Consider the following 20,133-nt stretch of genomic DNA (forward strand, 5'->3'; position numbering starts at 1 on the left):
TTACAAAATTCTTCCCCATTTCTAGAAGACTGTGTGAAGTTCTGCATTTTAGCGTGAAGCTTGTTAAATGTGAAAACTCAAACATTTTATAAATAACAAACTATTCTGCATAAAAGTTAATACATGGATTTATAAAGTCTGAAGCATGCGTGTGCAATTTCCTAGAGAGGAAGTCTGGCAGTGCACTGCCTGGTGAGCTTTAAGATGTGTAAGTTCGAAAAAACGGTCCACATACCCTTTTCCAGCAGCGTCTGCCGCAGAGCTTTGGCCAGCAGAACCCTCACGTTCGGCACCGGATCGGAGGCCAGGCTCAGGAGGCTGGGGAGCAAGTGTTCGACAAACTGCTCCACGGGGATGCACTCCTCGTCCACCACCGCCTGCCAGGACAGACAGCCACAGCCAGAGAATCGACACTTTTCCACAGTGGTCAGCGGTTTCTTCTAAAAACATACCCTTCCACGATTCCAAAGAAGTAATTTCGGGATCTGTGGGTCTGAGGACTGTGTGTGTGTGTGTGTGTGTGTGTGTGTCCAAATCTTAAAATCTCAACCACTGAATTTGGTTAGAAACATAGTTAATAATTTCTAATTCCTTACCAAAGACTGGGTTCTAGGTGGTGTAAAATCTGATGGAAAAATAAAGGCTTCGAGTCAGACAGGCCTAGCTTCAAACCTAACTTGGTCACTTACTGGCTTCATGGCCTGGAATAAGCGGCTTCACCTGTCTGGGCCTCGGTTTCCCCATCTACATGAGGGGGATGTGCCGGGGACGGCAGAACATTTTGCAAAAAAATCTAGCAAAGCACCCACCAATGAAAGCTGAGAGCCCTCCCCTCTGCTAGTCACCAGAACTCGGGTACCAGGCCTGTCTAGGGCTACCTGACCCCAGACTCCAGTGCAGGCCCGGCCCTCTCTGTGACCCCCTGACAAACACTGTGTCTGTGAGGACAAGCAGCATCTGCTCCCTGCCACCCTGACAGAACCCTGTGTCTCACTGCAGGCTATGGAAGCCAGAATGAGCCCAGTTTTACAGGGCAGGGAATTGGGGTCCCGTGAGGTGCCACCCACAGGCCACCGGGTCTGTGAGCACCAGCGGGGGCCGAGTCCCAGCCAGGCCTGTTCATTCAAAGTCCTGCAGACCTTCCCGCCACAGGGAGACAAGAGCACCAGGTGTTCATGAACTGTTTCTCACAAGTTGAGGCCACGCAGAGGTAGTGGCTCGTCACCGCTACAGCACAGACCCTCGCCAGCCCCCAAGGTCAGGCTCTCTCCCCAGAGCGCACTGAAATAACCATCAGGTGACGCCCCCCTCCTTTGGTCTGTCTCATATCATGGGTTTTCTAAATCCTTAATAATTCGTGAAAGCGCACACACTCCCCTTTTTCCTGAAGAAAATTAGTGAGTATTTTTTTTCCTTTTGTCTCATCATGGATTTTCTAAATCTCAGATCAAGAATTAAAAAACAAAAGCAAAGAGATCTCATTTACCCCTTTCTCCACAAAATGACTGGACCGGCGTCTTCCTTACAGAAGTCTGTGATGGGAGGCCTGTGGTCTGGGAATTTGGCATTTCACCGGCCACCCACTGCCGGTTCAAAGCAGAGGGCCAAAATACCCTGTGATGCCCGGCCAGCCCGACAGGGGGCCCTGGTGAGTCCTTTGGTGGGGGAAGAGGGTATGAGGGTCAGCTAGAGTCCAGTAACAGCTTTACTGTCATATTGGCAAAGCTGGGTGATGGGTTCATGGGGAGTCCGTGCTGTTCCCCCACCTTTGTACATGCTTGAAAATGTGCATGGGAAAAAATTTAAAATTTTTTAAATAGCACATTAGCAGAAAAAAAAAATCCTGGCTTTACACTTGCTGTGCACTCTTGATCAAGTTACTTAACCTCTCTGGGCTTCAACTGCTTCACCCGAAACACCTGGTCTGAAAGTACATGGGTGTGACGTGTTTGATCCATGGCCGATTTTACCACTGAGGACCAGGTGTATGAGGAGTCCAAGAAATGGCAGCCATCGGCCCCAGCAAAACTGAACCTGCCCCATTTCCAGGACACTAAGTGAAGAGGGTGACATGAGGTGCTGGACAGGCTGACATGAACTTCACTTCTAGAGGGATTCAGGAGCTCTGCCCTATTGCTGGCCCCGCCTTCCCTCCCAGGCGGCTGGCTGAGGGCTGGTGCCGGGAATGACCATGGCCTGGGACCGGGCACGGCAGATGCGGGGCTCTGGGCCTCGGCCTCACCTCACCAGATGGATGGTGCCGGCAGAGCAGGAGCTTCTAGAACACGCCCGGCACACAGGAACCACTCAGCCAGCATCTACAGGACGAATGCACAGACGGGTTGGGTAACCCTGGGCCAATCACTGCCTGACTGGGCCGATCACAATCTCCTGGGAGATAAAGGGGTTTGGTCCTCTGGTCCCCAAATTCCCAGCTGGTTTTTCAGGGCTGGGATTGTGTGTCTGGTGCATCTGGTATCAGTCCACAGCAACATAAGCCCAGGGGAGACTCCCCCCAGGCCGTGCTAACCTGACAAATGAAAGCGAAAGCTTGCCTTCCCACCCACTTCGTGCAGTGCCGGAACCTGATGACGAGCTCACTGATGACACTTAAGCCCAGTGCGCTCTCACTGTGGGAGGAAAACTTCTGTAAAATGGCCACAACCTGTGGGAAATATCAGAAGAGCACATTAAAAATGCTGCCATCCATTTGAGTCATGAATCCTACTCAACGCAGAAAACACACATGTTTATGCACATTTAAAATGAATTTATAAGCAAGGGAGAAGGTTAATTTTTGTCACAGTCATCATTAGAACATAGAGGGGAAGGATGTTAAAGTACATGGCAATGCACATACGCACACTCAGCCACGTGAAACCCTTCTTAGAAATAAAATTTAGAAAGGGCCTGGCATTAGAAAAATACATTCTTAATCTTAAGATTCCGATTTTTAGAAAATGGCCCCTTGCATAATAACTAAATCATTACCTTTCAGAACATGTCATTTTTGTAAACTTGTAATAGCATCAGAGTACCTTAGTAAACTGGAATTTTCAAGTGACACCCCCCCACACACGGTATTCAGCTGGTGTGAGCCCAAGTAAGACAGAACCAGTTCTCTACGTTGGAGCTCTTGCCCACTGACTGCTTTTCTACAAAGCCATGCTGTTGAGTCAAGCCCAGTCTGAGTTTAAAGGGAACACTGAGCCATGGTTTGAAGGGTTTCTCATGTAAAATGATTTATCTTTAATTTCTATCACTGAAACATACAGCTTAAAAAAAAAAAAAACTATGCTATGTATTGATAAAACTGTAATACAGTGTACTAATTTCAAAATTTAAAGGCTGGTTTCCTAGGTATCCAGAGAAACCAAGGGCAGAAATCAAAGAAGTTAAAATGGAAGGAATAAATGTTCCTACTTCCAAAAATCACAAACAAACAAAAAAGCCATGATTCCTTACTAGTTTGAAGGAGATCCACCGAACTTCAGAAACTTTATCTGCACACAACTTTAAGGCAATATGCATTAAGTAATCATGAACATCATTGGGATTATAGAGCTCCAAAATGAGTATCAGCTGTCTGAAATTTTTAAAAAAGAAAGAAATAAATAAATTATTGGGGGGCACCAAACAAACAAACAAAAAACCTCCTTATAATTTCTCTTTACTCTCATTTCCTCTTACAGGGAAAACTAGCCAGGCTGGGAGATAAGGCAAGCGAAGACCCAGCACGGCTTTCCGGCGGTGAAATGCCAAAAGCAGAAGCGGAGTGAAATGCCATGCAAAGAAAAGTGGAAAAAAAATAAATCTCCATTCCTCATCTCGCACTCAAACAAATCAAACAAGAAGGAAATAAATTACACTTTGTAAAACAGAGGCCTTGGAATTTGTGAACAGGGACATTTCCCCGTGAGGTTATCGGCTGGAAAGCACATAAAACTTTGCAGATCAGATAAGGTAAAAATAGGCAGCGCTCGAGTTCCCAGAGACCCCGCACGCAGCCCGCGGCGGCCGAGCTCGCCCCGACCCGGCCCCGGCCCCGACCCGGCCCCGGCCCGGCCCGGCCCCGGCGGCGCGCGGGCGGTCCGCTTGCGGAGAACCGCGCCGGCCCCGCGCCCGGGGAGCGCCGCCGCGGCTCCCACTGTCTGCAAACCGGGGCGCGGGAGCGGGAGGAAAATAAATGGCATCACCTCCACGCGGGCAACGAAAGGAAATGAAAAAGAGATTGGAAGGAAGTTAGAACCAGAAACCAGGGGTGCCGGTGAATACTTTCATATCGAAAAGCTCTGTTTTCAGAAAAATGAGAGCAATATCACGGGCAGGGGGAGCACGGAATTCATATCAGCGGGCCCGGCTTCAATAACCACGGCCGAGATGGAAGATAGCCAGAGCTCCGAGATAACGCTGTGCGCGGCGCGAGCCCCGCCGGCCCGGTCCGGTCCGGTCCGGCCCGGCCCCGGCCCCGGCCCGGCCCGGCCCGGCCCCGGCCCTGTCCCCCGCCCTGGGGTCCCCGGGAAGCGGGTCAGCCCGGCCCCCGTCCCTTGGTCGCGATCCTGGCCCCGGAGAAGCGGATCAGTCAGGCCCGGCCCCCAACCCCCAACCCCCAGCCCCCAGCCCCCCAGCCCGGGCCCCCAGCCCCGGCCCCCACCGCCGGCCCCGGGGGAAGCGGGTCGCCCAGCCAGAGGCGGACCTGGCCGAGTTCCCGCGCACGGCCGCTAGAGGGCGCGAGGCTTTCATGGAAAACAGGGGCCTGTTTTCGTCTCCGATGTAAACCGGGAACACGGCATAATGACTAAAAGCTCAATCTCTCAAATTAAGCATAATGATTAAAGATCACAGCAAAGAGAAAATCTTTTAGTTTGCCCCTGGCACAGGCCAAATCATATCCTGAATAGCTGCAAAAGCTTGATGGATTTCTACAGCAAAGACAATGATTGGAGACATTTCCAGTGGAGCATAAGAAAAATGAAAACTGAAGCTGGGGGAGAGACAGCCTGGGCAAGGGGCAAATGGCCACCCGGCCACCCACCACAGCCACCAAACAAGTTGGGCACTGTGCAGAGCACGTGGCAAAGCACGGGGCACGCCTGGGGACGGAGACTTATTCAGAGCGGTGGCCGTTAGAGAAGAGCGCCCACCCTCTGCACCCCTCTGGCCAGCACAAGCCGGGATTAAATAAGCCCTTCACACACAGAATGACGCACAGAGAGCAGCCACCTTGGGCGACGTTTTTATCTAATAATCGTCTGGTCTGGGTGAGACCTTCCCCTGTCTCTCTCTGTCGCATCATGTTCTTTAGAAGCTGAAGTGCACACGCCACGCTGTGCCCTGCAGAGAGGGCTGCGCTCAGAATGTTCAGGAAAGCTCTGGCAAAAACTCTTCTGATTAACAGGAAAATATTGAAGAGTGGGTGATTCATCTTTTATTTGGTTCGAATAAATTGCCTTAGAGAACAGCAGAACACACTAATTCCACAGTGACTCGAGCCCTGTCTGCATCTGAAAATGAATGTCTCCCCGGAGACCGTGGTATTTGTAATTTAGAGCTTCGGAATTCACTTTATCCCTGAATAAAAACATAATCTCTTTATCCGCAAGAACACTATTACTGCTAGTTTAGAAATCAATTATAAGGTAGGGAAATTAAGAATTATTCCATCTAATTTGCCTTCTCATATCCCCAAACAGGTTTTACTTACTCTGCTAGTTCATATCGAAACCTCCAATTCCTGCTGTTATCGGTCACTACAAATTCTTGAAGCTGATAAAGATATTCTCTCCTCTTGTCTTCGTGAAGCAACTATTTTTTAAAAATGTATACATAAATAAAAATAGAGAACCCCTCAAAATGACCCCAAATATACTGTCTGATCACCCTTGAAGTTCTGCACTTGTCCCTGTCAAGGACTGGGCATTCCCCTACTGCCCTGAACTCCATCCATCACCCGGGGTGGCTGTGAATTAACGTTGCTGGGAACAGCCCTCACATGGACCCCTGAATGCTTCCAACCTCTCCCCCGGTGAGTGCTTGTGGATTTCCACATGCCCCCAGCTCTTTCTTCTCTCATAATTTCCTGCCTGCAAACAACACGTATGTGTGTGTGTTCCGAAGACAAGGCCGCTGCTGCTTCCCGGGGAGCTGGCTCTGCTCGCCTATGCCGGCACCACGAGGGGAAAGCTAGCCCAAGCCCAGTGCATCAGGCACCCCCATCCGTCAAGGGCAGCTCGTGGTCATGCAGATGCAAGTAATTAGTTTCTCCAGGTCATTTTTAAAGTCTTATTTTTACACTCATCATCCCTTTAGGAAAAAAATTAAGAAGGCAAGCAGGGAAGCAGCAATGTTTTGCAGAGAGCCCTTCAGGCAGAACTGAGACTGGGTTTCAGCTGGGCTCTTCCCCTGGGTGACTCTTGGCATACCGCGTGTGACCCAGAGGGCCTGGGCTCCTTCCTCCTCACAGAGCCAACGAGGCTACATGTCTACCATACTGCACAGAATTAGGACTCCAAAGGACAGGGAGATTACGAGGAAAGATAAAAAAAATATTTACCCATCACTACAAGAATACCCAGTGTCAAGCCTCCGGACGATACCCCTGAACCCAAGAAACCTAGACCACTGCTCCGGTTGTCCACGGACGCGTTCCACAGGCCGGGCTTTAAGAACTGTTCGGAAGAGGGAAGGTTTGCGTTTCCTTTTTAATCCTTCTCCCTACCTTCAGAAAATCATACAGGTGTTTAAGAATTCCTATTCGTACTTCATCCAGGTCCTTTAAAAATCCATTGAAGACGGGCACCAGGTCAGCAGCTGTGAGCTGGTCCCCGAGAATCACAGCCAGCTCGTGGATGGAGAAGGCCAGGGTCCGACGCACTTTCCACTGTCAGTGCGCAGGAGGACCGAGAAACCGCAGAAAGCAAGCACAAGGCCACATCACCAACAGAGTAAGTGGCCTTTCTAGAATAAACCTGATGCTGCCTGGGAACAGGCCGCCAAGGGCTTCGCCTCATCAGAGCCCCGTCAATATGCCAATGGCACCCGCAGCCGGTACTGGTAAGCCAGTGAGGCCCGCGCGCGCACCCCTTTTCCTCCCCAGCAGATGGACCGCCCCATTTCCGTGGGTGCCTCTGAAAGGGCTCCTCTTACCTGCACATCGGAAGCCAGCGCTTCGTACGTGTCTCTCAGGCAGTGCCAATTTTGCCTGCCCAGGGTGAGTGCCACCCCCGGGAGGCTGTAGGCGCAGTGTTTGGCGATGTCAGTATCGACGGTCTGGGCGCGAGCGGGGTCGGTCATCGACACGTACTGATCTAGCAGGGGCTGAGGTATTATGTCCTGGGAAACAGTGGAGAAAGGAAACCATCATGCTCGCAGGGAAGAAGGAGCGTGCTCAGGAAAAACAAAGGAGTCTGGGATTTGGGGGTGAAAACTGCAAAGCAGAGACGTCAGGGGAAACCGAGGCCTTCCGAAAAGCTCGGGGCTCTAGATGGGTGGCCTTCTTGTCTGCAGGTGAAATTTTCAACTTGGACCAAACCATGCAAAGCAAGGCCCACACTCATCTTTTCTCACTTCGTCTAACATTTGATGGCTCAGAGGACTGTCTGGGCACCAAGGCTGGGTTAAGTCTGATGCACACAGCTCTTGAGAATGGAAACGATCTGATCTTTTCTCGTAGCTGCCCAGCACCCAGCGCCCCAGCCGGGGCACGCTATCAATGGCTTTTTCCAGCTGACGGGACAGCACCTTCCTATAACAACACCCACTTACTTCTCTTCTGTCAGGACAAGGCGATAAGATAATTTCAAACATTTAAGAGATCTTACATAGCACAAGAGCCTATCCACAAGAAAAAACGAAGCCAAACATAGGTCAATCAAAGAATCTGTCAAAAACTTTTCAGATTACGAGAAATGACTTGTAGAAATAGACACTAAATACGAACGCAATGCAGAGATGTCAGGTTTTTCTCCTATTTGACTTGCTTTATTAAAATACTGTTCTAGATTGTTTGAAAGATTTTAGCACTCCTTTAAAATCTGTTGTTTTTTTTTAATAAGTTAGAGAGGAAATATTAGCAACACAAAGAAGGAGTGAAGATATGTATTAATATTGACGGAAGAAAAATACCTAGTTCCCATGGCCGTTCGTAAATTTAACTCCCAGAAAAGGTGACATTTTGACTTTTCTTTTCGCTTTTCTTTGCTTTTCTTTTCAAGGAACAAACCTGTAATTTAGACTTCTTCTCCTTAATTGGGGCGGGGAGATGCCTCTGCTCCGTCTCCAGACTGTCAACAGCTCCACCGCAGGGTCGGCCGGGGTCCTGCAGAGTTGATTGGACACGTTACCAACTTACCCCAAACACGGAGCCATTTTATCATTCTTCCTCAAAGAATCCGCTTTCAGTGCTGGAAATGACTGCTGCAGACCAAGACTAGCATTTCCCTGGGAGTCAGGGGTCTCTCTCCAGATGTTAAAAAAGACAACTGCACAGGTATGGAGGGTGTGGTCAGGGATTTTAGGGGCCAAAGCAAACAGATATCATGCATTTTTCATCTCAAGACTGCTTGAGGCCTTTACAGAAGACAGGTGGATGTCCGTGAGAAGCCACCACTTGAGTCTGCACTGACCACTCTAAGGCCTAAGGTCCTGGGATGGTTAACCAACCCCCTTGTAAGAGTCACACACTGAAGACACAAACCATGCAGACGGCAGGGCAAGCAAGCGCATCCAGTACTTCTGGGGAGCTGGAGACGCGCAGCAGTGTGGACCCGCCGGGGCGGGCAGACAGACAAGGGGAAGACCTGTCTAATTTGGGGGAAGACGTGGCCCATAAAGGAGTATTTACCTGGAAAACTATTCTCGATTTTCACATGTACAAACACTTCTAATGTTTGCTGATGAACCTTTTCAGTAGGTTAACAATTAATATGAGCAAGAACACTCAACAGTGACATATTGGTCTCTGATCATTGATTACATTAGCGGAGATGAACCTGACCTTCTCCACCACCCATCACATGGGTTCCCACGTGCACTTGAAATGTCATACTGTCTACCAGCTTAATGGATCCTGACAAATCAGCTCAATATATGATCCAGGAAAGTCGATTAATACACCGATAGATGCTTCGTTTGCTCTGAGGCATGCTACCACAGCCTTCAATTCCCAAGATTTTCACTGAAATATACTGCTTATTTTAATAGAGGACAGGATAAAACAGAAATATTTGGGCATGATAACCTAAGACCTCAATTTCTCCAAGTTCGTAACTTCATATACCTTAATGTGTAATAATCACTGTTCTTCTTTCGGGAGTTAATCTGATTCCAGAGTTTTCAGTGCAGTTGGCATTGTGAGGTCATCTCCCCCAAAAGCCACCGGGCAGTCAAAAGACACCAGTGAGAAGCAACCAACACCCCCCCCCCAACCCCGCATCCCTCACAAAGGGCGTCTCAAGACTCAGGTGGTGTGCTAAGAAGGCAGGGCAGAAAAACAGCGAGCAGGGTCAATGCCAAAGAGCCGAGTTAACCAGCCACCCGGCCTCAGCCACTCTTCTGTCGTCTATGCGAGATGACACAATCCTTACCAACTAAGCTCTGGGAGTTTTTTGGTCCCTTTTCCTTCTTTTGCAAGTGGAAGCATCCTGACTACTCCCAGTGGAACCGAAGAATCAAGCCACAAATTCAAGAGCCCTGACATCTTACAACATAAACCGAAGGTCGGCTTGCATGAGCCCTTCAAAAATCCTTCAGGCAGCAGAGCCAACTTGGAAGAATCTGCTCATTTCCATTCCTCTCACTTCTGCATGTGACGAAGAAGCCCCAGTCCGATCAGGTCTCCACCACAGTGGACATAGCCATGCCTTTCTACCTAACCTGTGACTTCCACATTCTAGGCAACATGGGTAACAACCATTTTCTTGCCTATTTCTGAAAATAAACCAGCAAAATAGGTTACCCCCTCATTTTATACAAATCAAAGACAACCATCACAAACTCCTAAACATTTTATATTCAGGCTTCTAAGTAGGTCTTTTGTTTTGTTTTATTGGCACAGGCCTAGACGGTAAGGGAGGTGTTAAGTTCATTCTGTTGCTAGGATCCAATTATCCATTGCACGGATGGTGGAACAATCGGTACTCTGGCCTTAGAGACCACGGGCTTGAAGAGATGATCCACAATGGCACAGGAAATGAGGAGATGCCCACACGCGCAGGACTTGATGATCTTGGACCCCACCCGGATTTTAATTCTCTAGTCTCACTCTGACCTGGGGAGGACCCCAGCTCAAAGCGGTCAGAGCCGGTCACTAGGAGTTCAGAAGGCATCAGAGCCTCTGCCCTCATGAGCTGGAAAGCTATGGAGACTGCCAGTGCCCGAGAGCCTCGGGCCCCCAGCCCTTCCTGGATGCCGAGTCCCCACCTCACAGGGCCGAGTTCCAGGCTGCATGATAAAAGCTGCTGAGCTGCTTTTCAAGTCTCTCCTCTGATGTCTGGCCAGTACCTCTACTGGGGTGACCACATGCCCAATGAGCATCGCCGGAGCGAGGGCTGGACGTGCTGAGGCCGAGGCTGGCTTTCAGCTCTAGGGCCCGCAGAACCCTCCTTGTAAAGCAGCAGGGAAACTGGCACATATATGGTCAATCCCCACAAAGACCCGAGACTCGACATCTTTGAAGAAGCAGGAAGGTGCTTGTGGGTCTCCCCACTCTGTTTTGGTGGAGGAGAGTCAGAGTTATCAATCACCTGATTGATTGGTTGTCTCGTTATCCAAAACATGACCTTAAGAGTAAAATTAAATTTGCCATTTATCATCTCTGCCAGGATATAGTAATAAAAGAAAACGCAGCTCTGTGACCTGTCACGCCCTCCACGGCAGAGGGACAGGGCAAACACTCACTGTGCTTCGTGATATCCTGGGCTCAGAGGGCTCCTTCTGTGCTGAGGAAGCCGAGAGAGCCATGGGACTGTCAGGCGCAGGGCTGGGAGCTGAAACGGACCCCTCGTTCTGACCTTCCGTCCCCTGGTGCTCGGGCTCATTCACAGAGTCAAGCTGTGCGGCTCTCAGAGCAGCTGATAAGACCTGGACCTGAGCTGCAGGGAGAGAAGTTTGAAGAATTTTAATAACTTTATTTGGTTTGTAGGGATTCACTTGAGAAGGGTCTTTGCAACAAGCCAGTCTGGAAGCAGGTATGCCACACGCATGCACCATCAACACATCTGTCCCGGCGGTGGGCGGGCCCTGGAGTCCTAGAATGAGCTCTCGGGGAGGTGGTGATATTTACGGCCATTAACTTTAACTATTCCAACTAAACGCCAGCCATGCACAGAGCATCAAATCTGAACTCGAAACGCCTCAGTGAGGACAGTCAGAGTTCACCTCCGTCATCTCTCACAGAAAGACAACGCGCTGTTCCGAAGGCCAGCATCCGGGAGGTCCACGCTCTCGGTGAGGGGGTCCTGCTCCTCCCCACACCAAATACCCACAGAAATCGATCCATCTCTGTGCACAGAGATGAGTACAGATCTCGCTCACCAAGCCCCAAGGACTATTCATTTGTCCACAGCGTGACTGCCCGAGACCCTCCTAACAGCAGATGACAAATTTCACACACTTTTCTGTAAAAACAATCTGATGTCCATCTCCAGATACACACACACACACACACACACACACACACAAAATAGTGCCTACATCCTGCTTTCTACAAGTTAACTTCAACAGACCTCAAGATTCATTAAAATGTTCAGAGTTCATAGCTAACTCCCCACTCAGCCCAGGACAAGATCCCACCTCCCTAGTGCAACCCACCAGGTCCTTCCCGATGGCCCGAGTCACGTCTCCAGCTGCAGCCAGTCCCCAAATCCCCAACATGCTGTTTATTTCTGAAACTTCTGGGGTCACGGATCGATCTGAGCTCTGACAAAAACTATGGACACGAGGCACGCACATACATGCAAGATTTTACAAATGATTTCAAGGGCCCTCCCCATCCTCTGCAGTGCGTTCCTAGCTGTCACCTTTTGGGGCCCACATGAAATGCCTCCCGCTCTGCAAGGTCTTCTCCCAGACACTCCCTCTGGCGCCAGGCATCCCGCCCTGTGCTGGCACAGTGCGTCACACAGCCTCCCGCCCCAGCCCCCGCCACAGCCTGTGCTGGTGGCAGTGTATGGAGCTCCTTCCACGAAACCATGTGCCTGTCACTGCTGCCTAGCACCCGGCCTGGGGCCCAGCACTGACATGAACGCCGTTTTAGAAATGTGGTTTCCAAAAACAGACCTTTGTCTATAGCTATTAGAAGTGATATGTTACATGTGCTCATTCCTTCGGCAACCATTGACTTAATTTCCTTTATAAATTTAAAGAGAAAGAATAATCACAGGACTAACTTGATTTTCATATTTCCTTTCCCGAAAGCTTCACAAATCTTTGCCCGGCAACAGCAGCAAGTGTTGTTTTTCCCGATCTCCCCAACCCAAGGAAGAATACAAATATAGCACTGTTTAGAGCAAGAGGAGGCGTGATAATGGATATGGATCGCGAGGCTGGCTCCCAGATCAGAGGCTCAGTGGGAGCACTAGTCATAACATGAAAAACACCCCAAAGAAGTTGTACTTTCGCTTGCTGTACAAAGACAAAAACCTTAAAGTTTGGCTCAGGGCTGAGCTAATAAGCTCCGAAAGGAGCATCATCCTTAGTTGTTCGTACCTAGAAAAAGCCCCATCACATAGTAAGTGATGTAAGAGCGTCTGAGGAGCTAATAAAATTTCCAGCGCTACAGATACACCCCCACGCTACCTGCCATCCTAGCTGAGCGACCTTCAGCCTCGCACAGCTGCCCTGCACAGAGGTCCCCAGGGCTCTGGTGGCGCTGAGGCCGAGAGACCCTCTCCTGGCCATCTGTGCACAGTGCACACGAAGTGAGCACATATACACACACGCACATGTACACGCAGGCGCAGCGGCACACGGCCTAGCCAGCACACAACCCTCAGATACCCTGTTTCCTCCTCCATCATGGCAGACAATGCTTACCTTGAACATCTGGATCATTCATCAGATGCTCCTGCAAACTATCAAGGACTTTCTGAATCTCGCTCCTGGCCACGCAGCTGTGCTGCACAGTCTTGGGCCTGCTACAGCCCTCCTCCTGGGGCCCAGCCTCACTCAGAAGCAGCTCTAGGTCCTTGCTTATGTCAGGGAGAGGAGTTCGCCAATAAAAGAAATTACTGAATACATCCTCAGGACCCTCTGGGCAGGTAGAGGAGCCTGGTCCAGGGAGGCTGTGGATGGGGAGGTCACTCCCAGCAGGGAGCTTCAAGGAGGCACTGGTCGCCGGGGAAAGCCTGGTCAACTCGGCTCCAGCCAAGGCAGAGTCTTCTACTGAGTCTGCCTTGAGGCCATCCGAGCTAGCGACCCGCTGGAAATCACCGGTTTCCACTGGCGTGCCTCCTGTGGGCAGGTCTGGCTCCGTACGCACCGGCTTCGCGGAACTAAGGGAAGACGGAGGGAGTACTTTTAGCACCATGTAACGGACTGGAAGCAAAATGGGAGAACGTGAGCCCCGCGTCCTCCCAAGCCCCGTCCTCCTCTCTACCTGGCCATCCAAACTCCCAGGGCCAGAAGCTCATAACCTCACAAGAGCATAAAAGGTCCAGTCAGTCCCCACTGCCCCCCTCCTCGGGAGTATCATGCGTGCTGAAGATGCCATGCAGACGTTCAGCCAGTCCCTCCGTTCTGTCCAAGGGGTGGATGAGCCCTGGCGTCTGCCTTAGTGGGCAGAATACAGGCACTCCCTGCCGTCAGTACCTCCACCAGGGGGCAGCCACTGGGACACGAAAGCCACCGAAACCACTGGGAGTCCCGAGGAAGAGGTGCCGCACAGGCCGGACACCAGCAGGAGCTCAGTGAATTTGGGTGGAGATGGACAGAGGGGAGGGAGCACCAATGGTGAAAAGATGGATACCCTCTGAGCTGTACGGCACTACTCTCCTGCTCCACTAGGACATTAGCACGGGAGAGCCACTTAGCGATGACCTCAGACGGTCTGGCTGGTGTGTGCCAGTCGACCTCCGAGGAAAGATGAAGAACTCCAAGATCAATCACCTAGAACTTACTAGAAAGGCGGGATAGCATCCGCTAATAGTGGGTCAGGACTGTCACCTGTGCGTGCAGATAACATCCTGGGTTTATGGGCATGTGACACCAGGGCACAAACAACCATTTGGGAGACCTCACATCTTGCCTATGTAAATTATCCAAAGAACTTCATTAATCAAAAAGTAAGAGAAAGTTTCCTTTACAGGTTATTTAATCACTACCCTCAATGAATATTTTATCTAAATTTAGGAGACACAGTAGCTTCATTATTTATAACCCAGTAGTCATGTTTCAAAATCATTATTGCAATTACTTTTGCTTCTTTACATAATTAAAGCTCTAATATCCCATCTTGCCCAGAAGGTCACTGTTACTAAAACTCCAGACAAGATAATTGCTAAAATTTTAGGTGGACGCTTGAGGTGCCGTGTGGGCCCTGGTAATTATCCTGCTCAGAGCTCACCAGGCTGAGAAAGTGTTGCCAGAACTGCCCGCACAGGGGGCCCCGGAGGGGAGATCAGAGTCCAAATCCTGAGCCGGTGGTCGGATGCTCAGGGTGCCATCTTCTCGAATACAGAGGCCGGCCCTGGAGGGATTTGCGAAGGTGGAAATGAAGGGGCCCAGGGACTGGAAGGCGGCCTGGCGCACCTGCAAGCAGAGAGCACAGCGCAGTGAATGTGGCATGGGCCAAGTCTGACCCCCGGCCGGGCAGCTGGCCGACCAACTGGGCAAGTCGCTGCCTGCCGAGTTATGTCCCAACAGATCTACTGCTGTCTAAGTTGTCCTCCAAATCCCAAATCAACTATTTGCAACAGAAAATCAAAAAAAACTTAGTACCATTGTGCAGTTTTTATACTTTTGGAATTTTAATTCCACATCAAATAAGTCCAGACTCCATAAAGCGCCTGAGCAGACCACTACTGATCGTGACGGCACGTGTGCGGAAGGAACAGCGAAGGGGACTCTCCGGTTAGCATTTCCCTGCTCACGTCTCCGCTCTTTCATGGCCAGTCACTACAAACGTGAGGGTGCGTGCCACGTGCCACCTTCTTCACAGGCACCCAGGCTTTGGAGATTTCAAGTGCTCCGATCCCCACGAGGTCTAAGTAAGCCAAGTAGGAACCGAAAAGACAAAATACACAGTCCCAAGTCCAGAGGCCAAGCTGAGGCCAGTCAGGGAGCGGTGGCTGGCGGCCAGCACTGCCGAGCCACCCACACTTACCCATCGGCAGGGGTCGCTGATGAGCTTGATGAATAGGGGTGACAGCTGGGCTCTGCGGACCTCGGGGGACACGCTGTAGGACACCGCCATGAAGCACTCTGCGCAGGCTTTTCGCATCCCCCAAACACTGTCTGAGCAGAGCTCAAAAAACTTTGGGATCTACCAAAGCAAATAAAATCATGCTGCTCAAACTTGGTTACCCTGAGGAAGGGCAGAACCTTTTTTAATGATGTAATTAAGGCAGAGCCATAAATATATGGGAAATATATACTAGTCTAAAAGGAATCATTTGAGGCAAAAAGAAATGGTAAGAATAAAGAAACATTTCCTTTACCTTTGAATTCTAATAAATGACTTGGTTAAAGGCTAATACTCATATAGCAAGTGCTATGTGAATTATATAGAGAAAAATTGTGAGATGACTTTGAGATGGAGTAGATATCCCAACTAGCTCACCCATCCAGGTAGTAGGATCTTTGAGTCGGGTCCTTTAGTGATAGAAGGTACAACTGATAGTAAAGCAAATAATTCCTGTTCACAGAAATGCAAATTGTGTCCCAACGGAATGCACTTGATTCTCACCTTGGATGTGGAACAGTTCTGAATCCCTGAAAGGTCATCTCAGCATCCCTTGGTCTGACCGCACATGTGTGGTACTTTGAGTTCTCCATTAAGCCAGGTGTTGGACACTACTGTTTCCCTCATGAATAAATGACTTAAATAAAGTCTTTGGCATGTTCTCTTTCTATCTATATGAAGGTCATGATCACATCGTCTTTTAAAATTTATCCTTTAATGGAGCGCCCGGGTGGCTCAGTCAGTTAAGCATCCGACTCGATTTCGGCTCAGGTCATGATCTCAGGGTCATGAGATCGAGCCCCACATCAGGCTCTACACTGAGTGTGCAGCCTGCTTAAGATTCTCTCTCTCTCTCTCTGCCCATTCCCCCAGCTCCCATGCTTTCTTTCTCAAAAATAAATAAATAAATAAATAAATGTTATCGTTTAAAAATGAGGCTGTTTTTTATATCCTAATGTAAAATCATCAGCCAAAATGATCCACAAATGGGAACATATACTCATGGAAATGTCTTCCCACAGGAAGATTGCTATGTTGGCCACTGCTGTTCTTCCTTCAGCTACATTAAGTGGAAGACAACACTCGCTGTACACTCAGAACAACAACAAATTATTTTGGGGTCATAACTATGTTGACATGGCTTGCACTTGAAATAAAATAAAATGAGCTTCTGAACTTAAATTTAAAAATCGATTTAAAGAGTATGCTCTTTTGAGGTTAGATTCTAACCATACAGGTTAGATGTCCCGACCAATAAAAATCCTGTCCAATAAAAGTCCAATAAAAATACAGGTTGGATAGCCTGTCAAATAAAAGTGGTAAGCACTCAGTTAGCATAGCTCTGCGTAGGCACCAGGGAAACAGAGATGAACATGATAAGGTGAAGATCCCACATCAGCAAAACTATAATGAGGTGTGATAAGAGACAAGCACGTACTCTGAGCAAAATGTTATGGGGATGCTGAAAAGGGAGAAATTAATTCTCTCTGGCACAGTGGGTAGATAAGTCCAGACAAGGAGAGAACTTGACAGAGGCATATGCACCTTCAAGCTGGGTTTGAAGTGTGGGTCCCACTAGGTGGGGAAGACACTGGAAAGAGAGGGGCAGTAATGAGCCGAGGTGTGGAAGGGGGAAAAGCAGGAAGCCTCCAGGGAGCTGAAAAGCCACCCACTGGCTAGTGAAATGCTTCTCTGCCCTGCTGTGCATCAGAATCACGAGGGGGTTTTTCAGAAATGCAGACCCCTGGGCTTTACCTGCCTCCCTGCCTCCCTGCCCCTCCCATGATTCAGATGCATGGCCAAAGGTGAGACCTGCCCAGGCCGGCGCAGTGTTAAGACCTGAGGAAGGCAGCTGGTAGTGAGGCTGGAAAAGCACTTATGAGGGGACCTGGAAGGCCAAAAAGGGTCTGGATTTTAACCCGTAACCCAGAAAAAACCCCACTTGTCTTGATGACCAGGAGCGAGATGGTAGAGCAATGTTCTAGAAAGAGCAGAGGAAAAGAGACAGATCAAGTGGCTGCGACAGTGAGAAGAAACCAGGGAAAGCGACCAGTTAGGAGGCGACAGCAAAAGCCCACAGGAAAGTGGGCCGGGGTGACAGCCCTGTTGTTCCATGGACCAGCTGCCTAATGCTCATGACAAACATTGGCTTTGGAAGTCAAGAAATTTAGAACTGATGAATGCAAAATTGAGCTGTCATTCCAAAGTAACAGATTCATAAATATAAAACTTCAAGCCGATTTTAAAAGTGCCCTAAGAAATGCACTATAGCAATTACGAGTGGCAAAACTTCACATACCAAAAATTTCTCAGTGGCTTCTTGTCCAACGGCATGACAAATATCACCAAAATTTGTAGCACACACCTTAAAAAAGGCAAGAGGCATACCCATTATTCTCTGCTTCCTTTTTGTCTTACCAAATTGTGACAGCTAACAAGAAGCCTCGGGGGCAATGACCCCTCTAGTCGGGCGGCCAGCAGGCACTTACCAAGCCTGCCGCCCACACGGCCCAGCCTAGTGCCTCCAGTGCATTGGAAACCGAAAATTTACAACACAGTACCAAATCCCTGCACTTTCTGGCTCCTAATTGATCTCCATACATAATGCATTTGGTTAGCAATAAAGCGAAAGAGACCCTTAACATTCTCTGCATGGCAAATGAGGCCTATCTTTCTTGCCGATGCGTCATGAGGAGAGACCAGAGGGAAGAGGAACAGTCACGCAGCACGGAGGGGGAGGACGAGGACGGGGAGGCTGTTGGGGGAGGTGCCTAGTGGCCTTAGAAAGGGTTAGGTAAGAACCTGGTAACCAAACGAACAAGCAACTAAAAGGGAAAGGGAGGCAGGGGCTCGCTTTAGACGGTATGGCCAAGGTAAGAGGGTCCCAGAGCAAAGCAGGCTGGGAATCGAAAGACCAAGCATGTCAGGGCGACAGCATCTAACTGCAACCAGCGAGGTCCCAGGGCTGGTCCCCCCATGTCTAACAGCAACGGGCTTCCTCTCACAGGATCTCGTCTCCGGTCCCTACATGCGCCCTGGTTTCAGTAAAAATGGGCGACGCTGCTCACACATTTGCCTCACTCAGGTCACAGGGGCCACATGTCTCTTCCAGCCTGTGTCTACTGAAGAAGTCAGGACACTTCCAAGGAAACGATTTTGAACTGTCTAACGTTCTGAATTTTTCAAGTTTTGAGACTGTATGTTCCAACCTTCCGAACTTGAAAGAACTTCCCGTCACCACACAATTCGCAGAATCGAGGGAGCAGCAGGTGTTCGACGGTGCTCTTACTCAGCACGGAAACCAGTTTGCAGATTAGCTATAGATAAGAGAAAAATTAGAGTCACTTGAAATACCAAAGCACGTGTATTGCACGTAACACTAATTAAATTCCAAAAGCTGATATTCAAAATATTGCCAAAATAGCCAGGAAGTAAACACAGAGAACACCTTCCTTTGAGTTTTGTCAAGTGATAGCATCAATAGAAGGCTAAGAAGTCCTCAAGGTTTACTCCAATAAGGGTCCGTCTAAGGCTCAAGAGTCGCCATTTGCCAGGTGCCCAGTGTACATCTGAAACTTCAACGAACACTTTGTGTGTACTGACCATTTTACTTTCCCCAAACCCTATGACCTGGGTATGACCGATCCTCACTTTTGCAGATAAGGACACTCCAAGAGGTTTAAGTGATATGACCAAAACCCAGCAGTGGTGAGGCAGAATGCACAGTGACAGCTGGTCAGAGAGTAAAAATGACTGGTAGGCAAGCCAGCAACTGCCCTACTGGGTATTCGCCCCCAAAATACAAACACAGGGGCGCTTGGGTGGCTCAGTGGGTTGGGCCTCTGCCTGCAACTCGGGTCATGATCTCAGGGTCCTGGGATCAAGCCCCGCATTGGGCTCTCTGCTCAGCGGGGAAACTGCTTCCCCCTCTCTCTCTGCCTACCTCTCTGCTTACCTGTGTGCTCTCTCTCTCTCTCTGTCAAATAAATAAATAAAATCTTAAAAAAAAAACAAAATACAAAAACACTAATTCAAGTGGATACATGCCCCTACAGACTATGTTTATTGCAGCATTATTTACAGCCAAAGTATGGGAGCAGCCCAAATGTCCACTGACTGTATACTATATAGATGACTGTATACAGAAGATGTGGTGTGTGTGTGCAAATGTGTGTGTGTGTGTATCATGTATAAACACACATATATACATGAAGGAATATTACACAGCCACCAAAAAGAATGGAATCTTGCCATTTGCAATGACGTGGATGGAGCTAGAGGGTATAACACTAGGTGAAATAAGTCAGAGAAAGACAAATACCATATCATTTCACTCATATTTGAAATTTAAGAAACAAATGAGCAAAGGAAAAAAAAGACAGAGAGAAGCAAAACCACGAAACAGACTCTTCCTAACTATGTAGAACAAACTGATGGTCACCAGAGAGGAGTTGGGTGGGGGGATGGGGAAGTAGGTGATGGGGTGAAGGAGTGCACCTGTCACGATGAACACTGGATGTTGTATGGAAGGGCTGAGTCACTGGATTGTATGCCTGAAACTAACATTATACTGTATGTTAATATGCTGCAATTAAAATAAAATAAATAAAAGAAGAAGAAAATGTCTGGTAGGCACTGGAGAGTGACCAAGTGCTGGTGGAAACTACCGGAAAGCAAATCCTTAAGAGAAGGAGCCATGCTGAGGGAAATGTGCATTGCTCCTGCTTTTCTGTCCA

At 49.1% G+C, this 20,133-nt stretch overlaps 1 protein-coding gene across 7 annotated transcripts in view; it reads right to left on the reverse strand.

Moving 5' to 3' along the window:
* Nucleotides 1-20,133, reverse strand: part of LOC101690113 (serine/threonine-protein phosphatase 4 regulatory subunit 1) — an 81,525-nt gene that overhangs the window by 1,690 nt on the left and 59,702 nt on the right. For 4 of the 7 annotated variants that reach the window (XM_013060137.2, XM_004759922.3, XM_045070619.1 and 1 more), the window contains 14 exons: nt 18,607-18,714; nt 17,697-17,762; nt 15,320-15,478; nt 14,561-14,745; nt 13,033-13,490; nt 10,897-11,090; nt 8,222-8,317; nt 7,147-7,332; nt 6,719-6,880; nt 5,705-5,805; nt 3,466-3,586; nt 2,531-2,665; nt 1,487-1,655; nt 236-377 (listed from right to left, as the gene is read on the reverse strand). In XM_013060137.2, the coding sequence (XP_012915591.1) occupies nt 236-377; nt 1,487-1,655; nt 2,531-2,665; nt 3,466-3,586; nt 5,705-5,805; nt 6,719-6,880; nt 7,147-7,332; nt 8,222-8,317; nt 10,897-11,090; nt 13,033-13,490; nt 14,561-14,745; nt 15,320-15,478; nt 17,697-17,762; nt 18,607-18,714 (2,282 nt within the window). Of the gene's footprint in view, nt 1-235; nt 378-1,486; nt 1,656-2,242; nt 2,319-2,530; nt 2,666-3,465; nt 3,587-5,704; nt 5,806-6,718; nt 6,881-7,146; nt 7,333-8,221; nt 8,318-10,896; nt 11,091-13,032; nt 13,491-14,560; nt 14,746-15,319; nt 15,479-17,696; nt 17,763-18,606; nt 18,715-20,133 lie in introns of those variants that run through there. The other 3 variants (XM_045070621.1, XM_045070623.1, XM_045070620.1) reach the window with 3 other exon arrangements.

The sequence above is a fragment of the Mustela putorius genome, unplaced genomic scaffold (assembly GCF_011764305.1).
Source record: "Mustela putorius furo isolate JIRA1106 unplaced genomic scaffold, ASM1176430v1.1 tig00003972_pilon_pilon_pilon, whole genome shotgun sequence".
In the NCBI taxonomy this organism is placed as follows: Eukaryota; Metazoa; Chordata; class Mammalia; order Carnivora; family Mustelidae; genus Mustela; species Mustela putorius.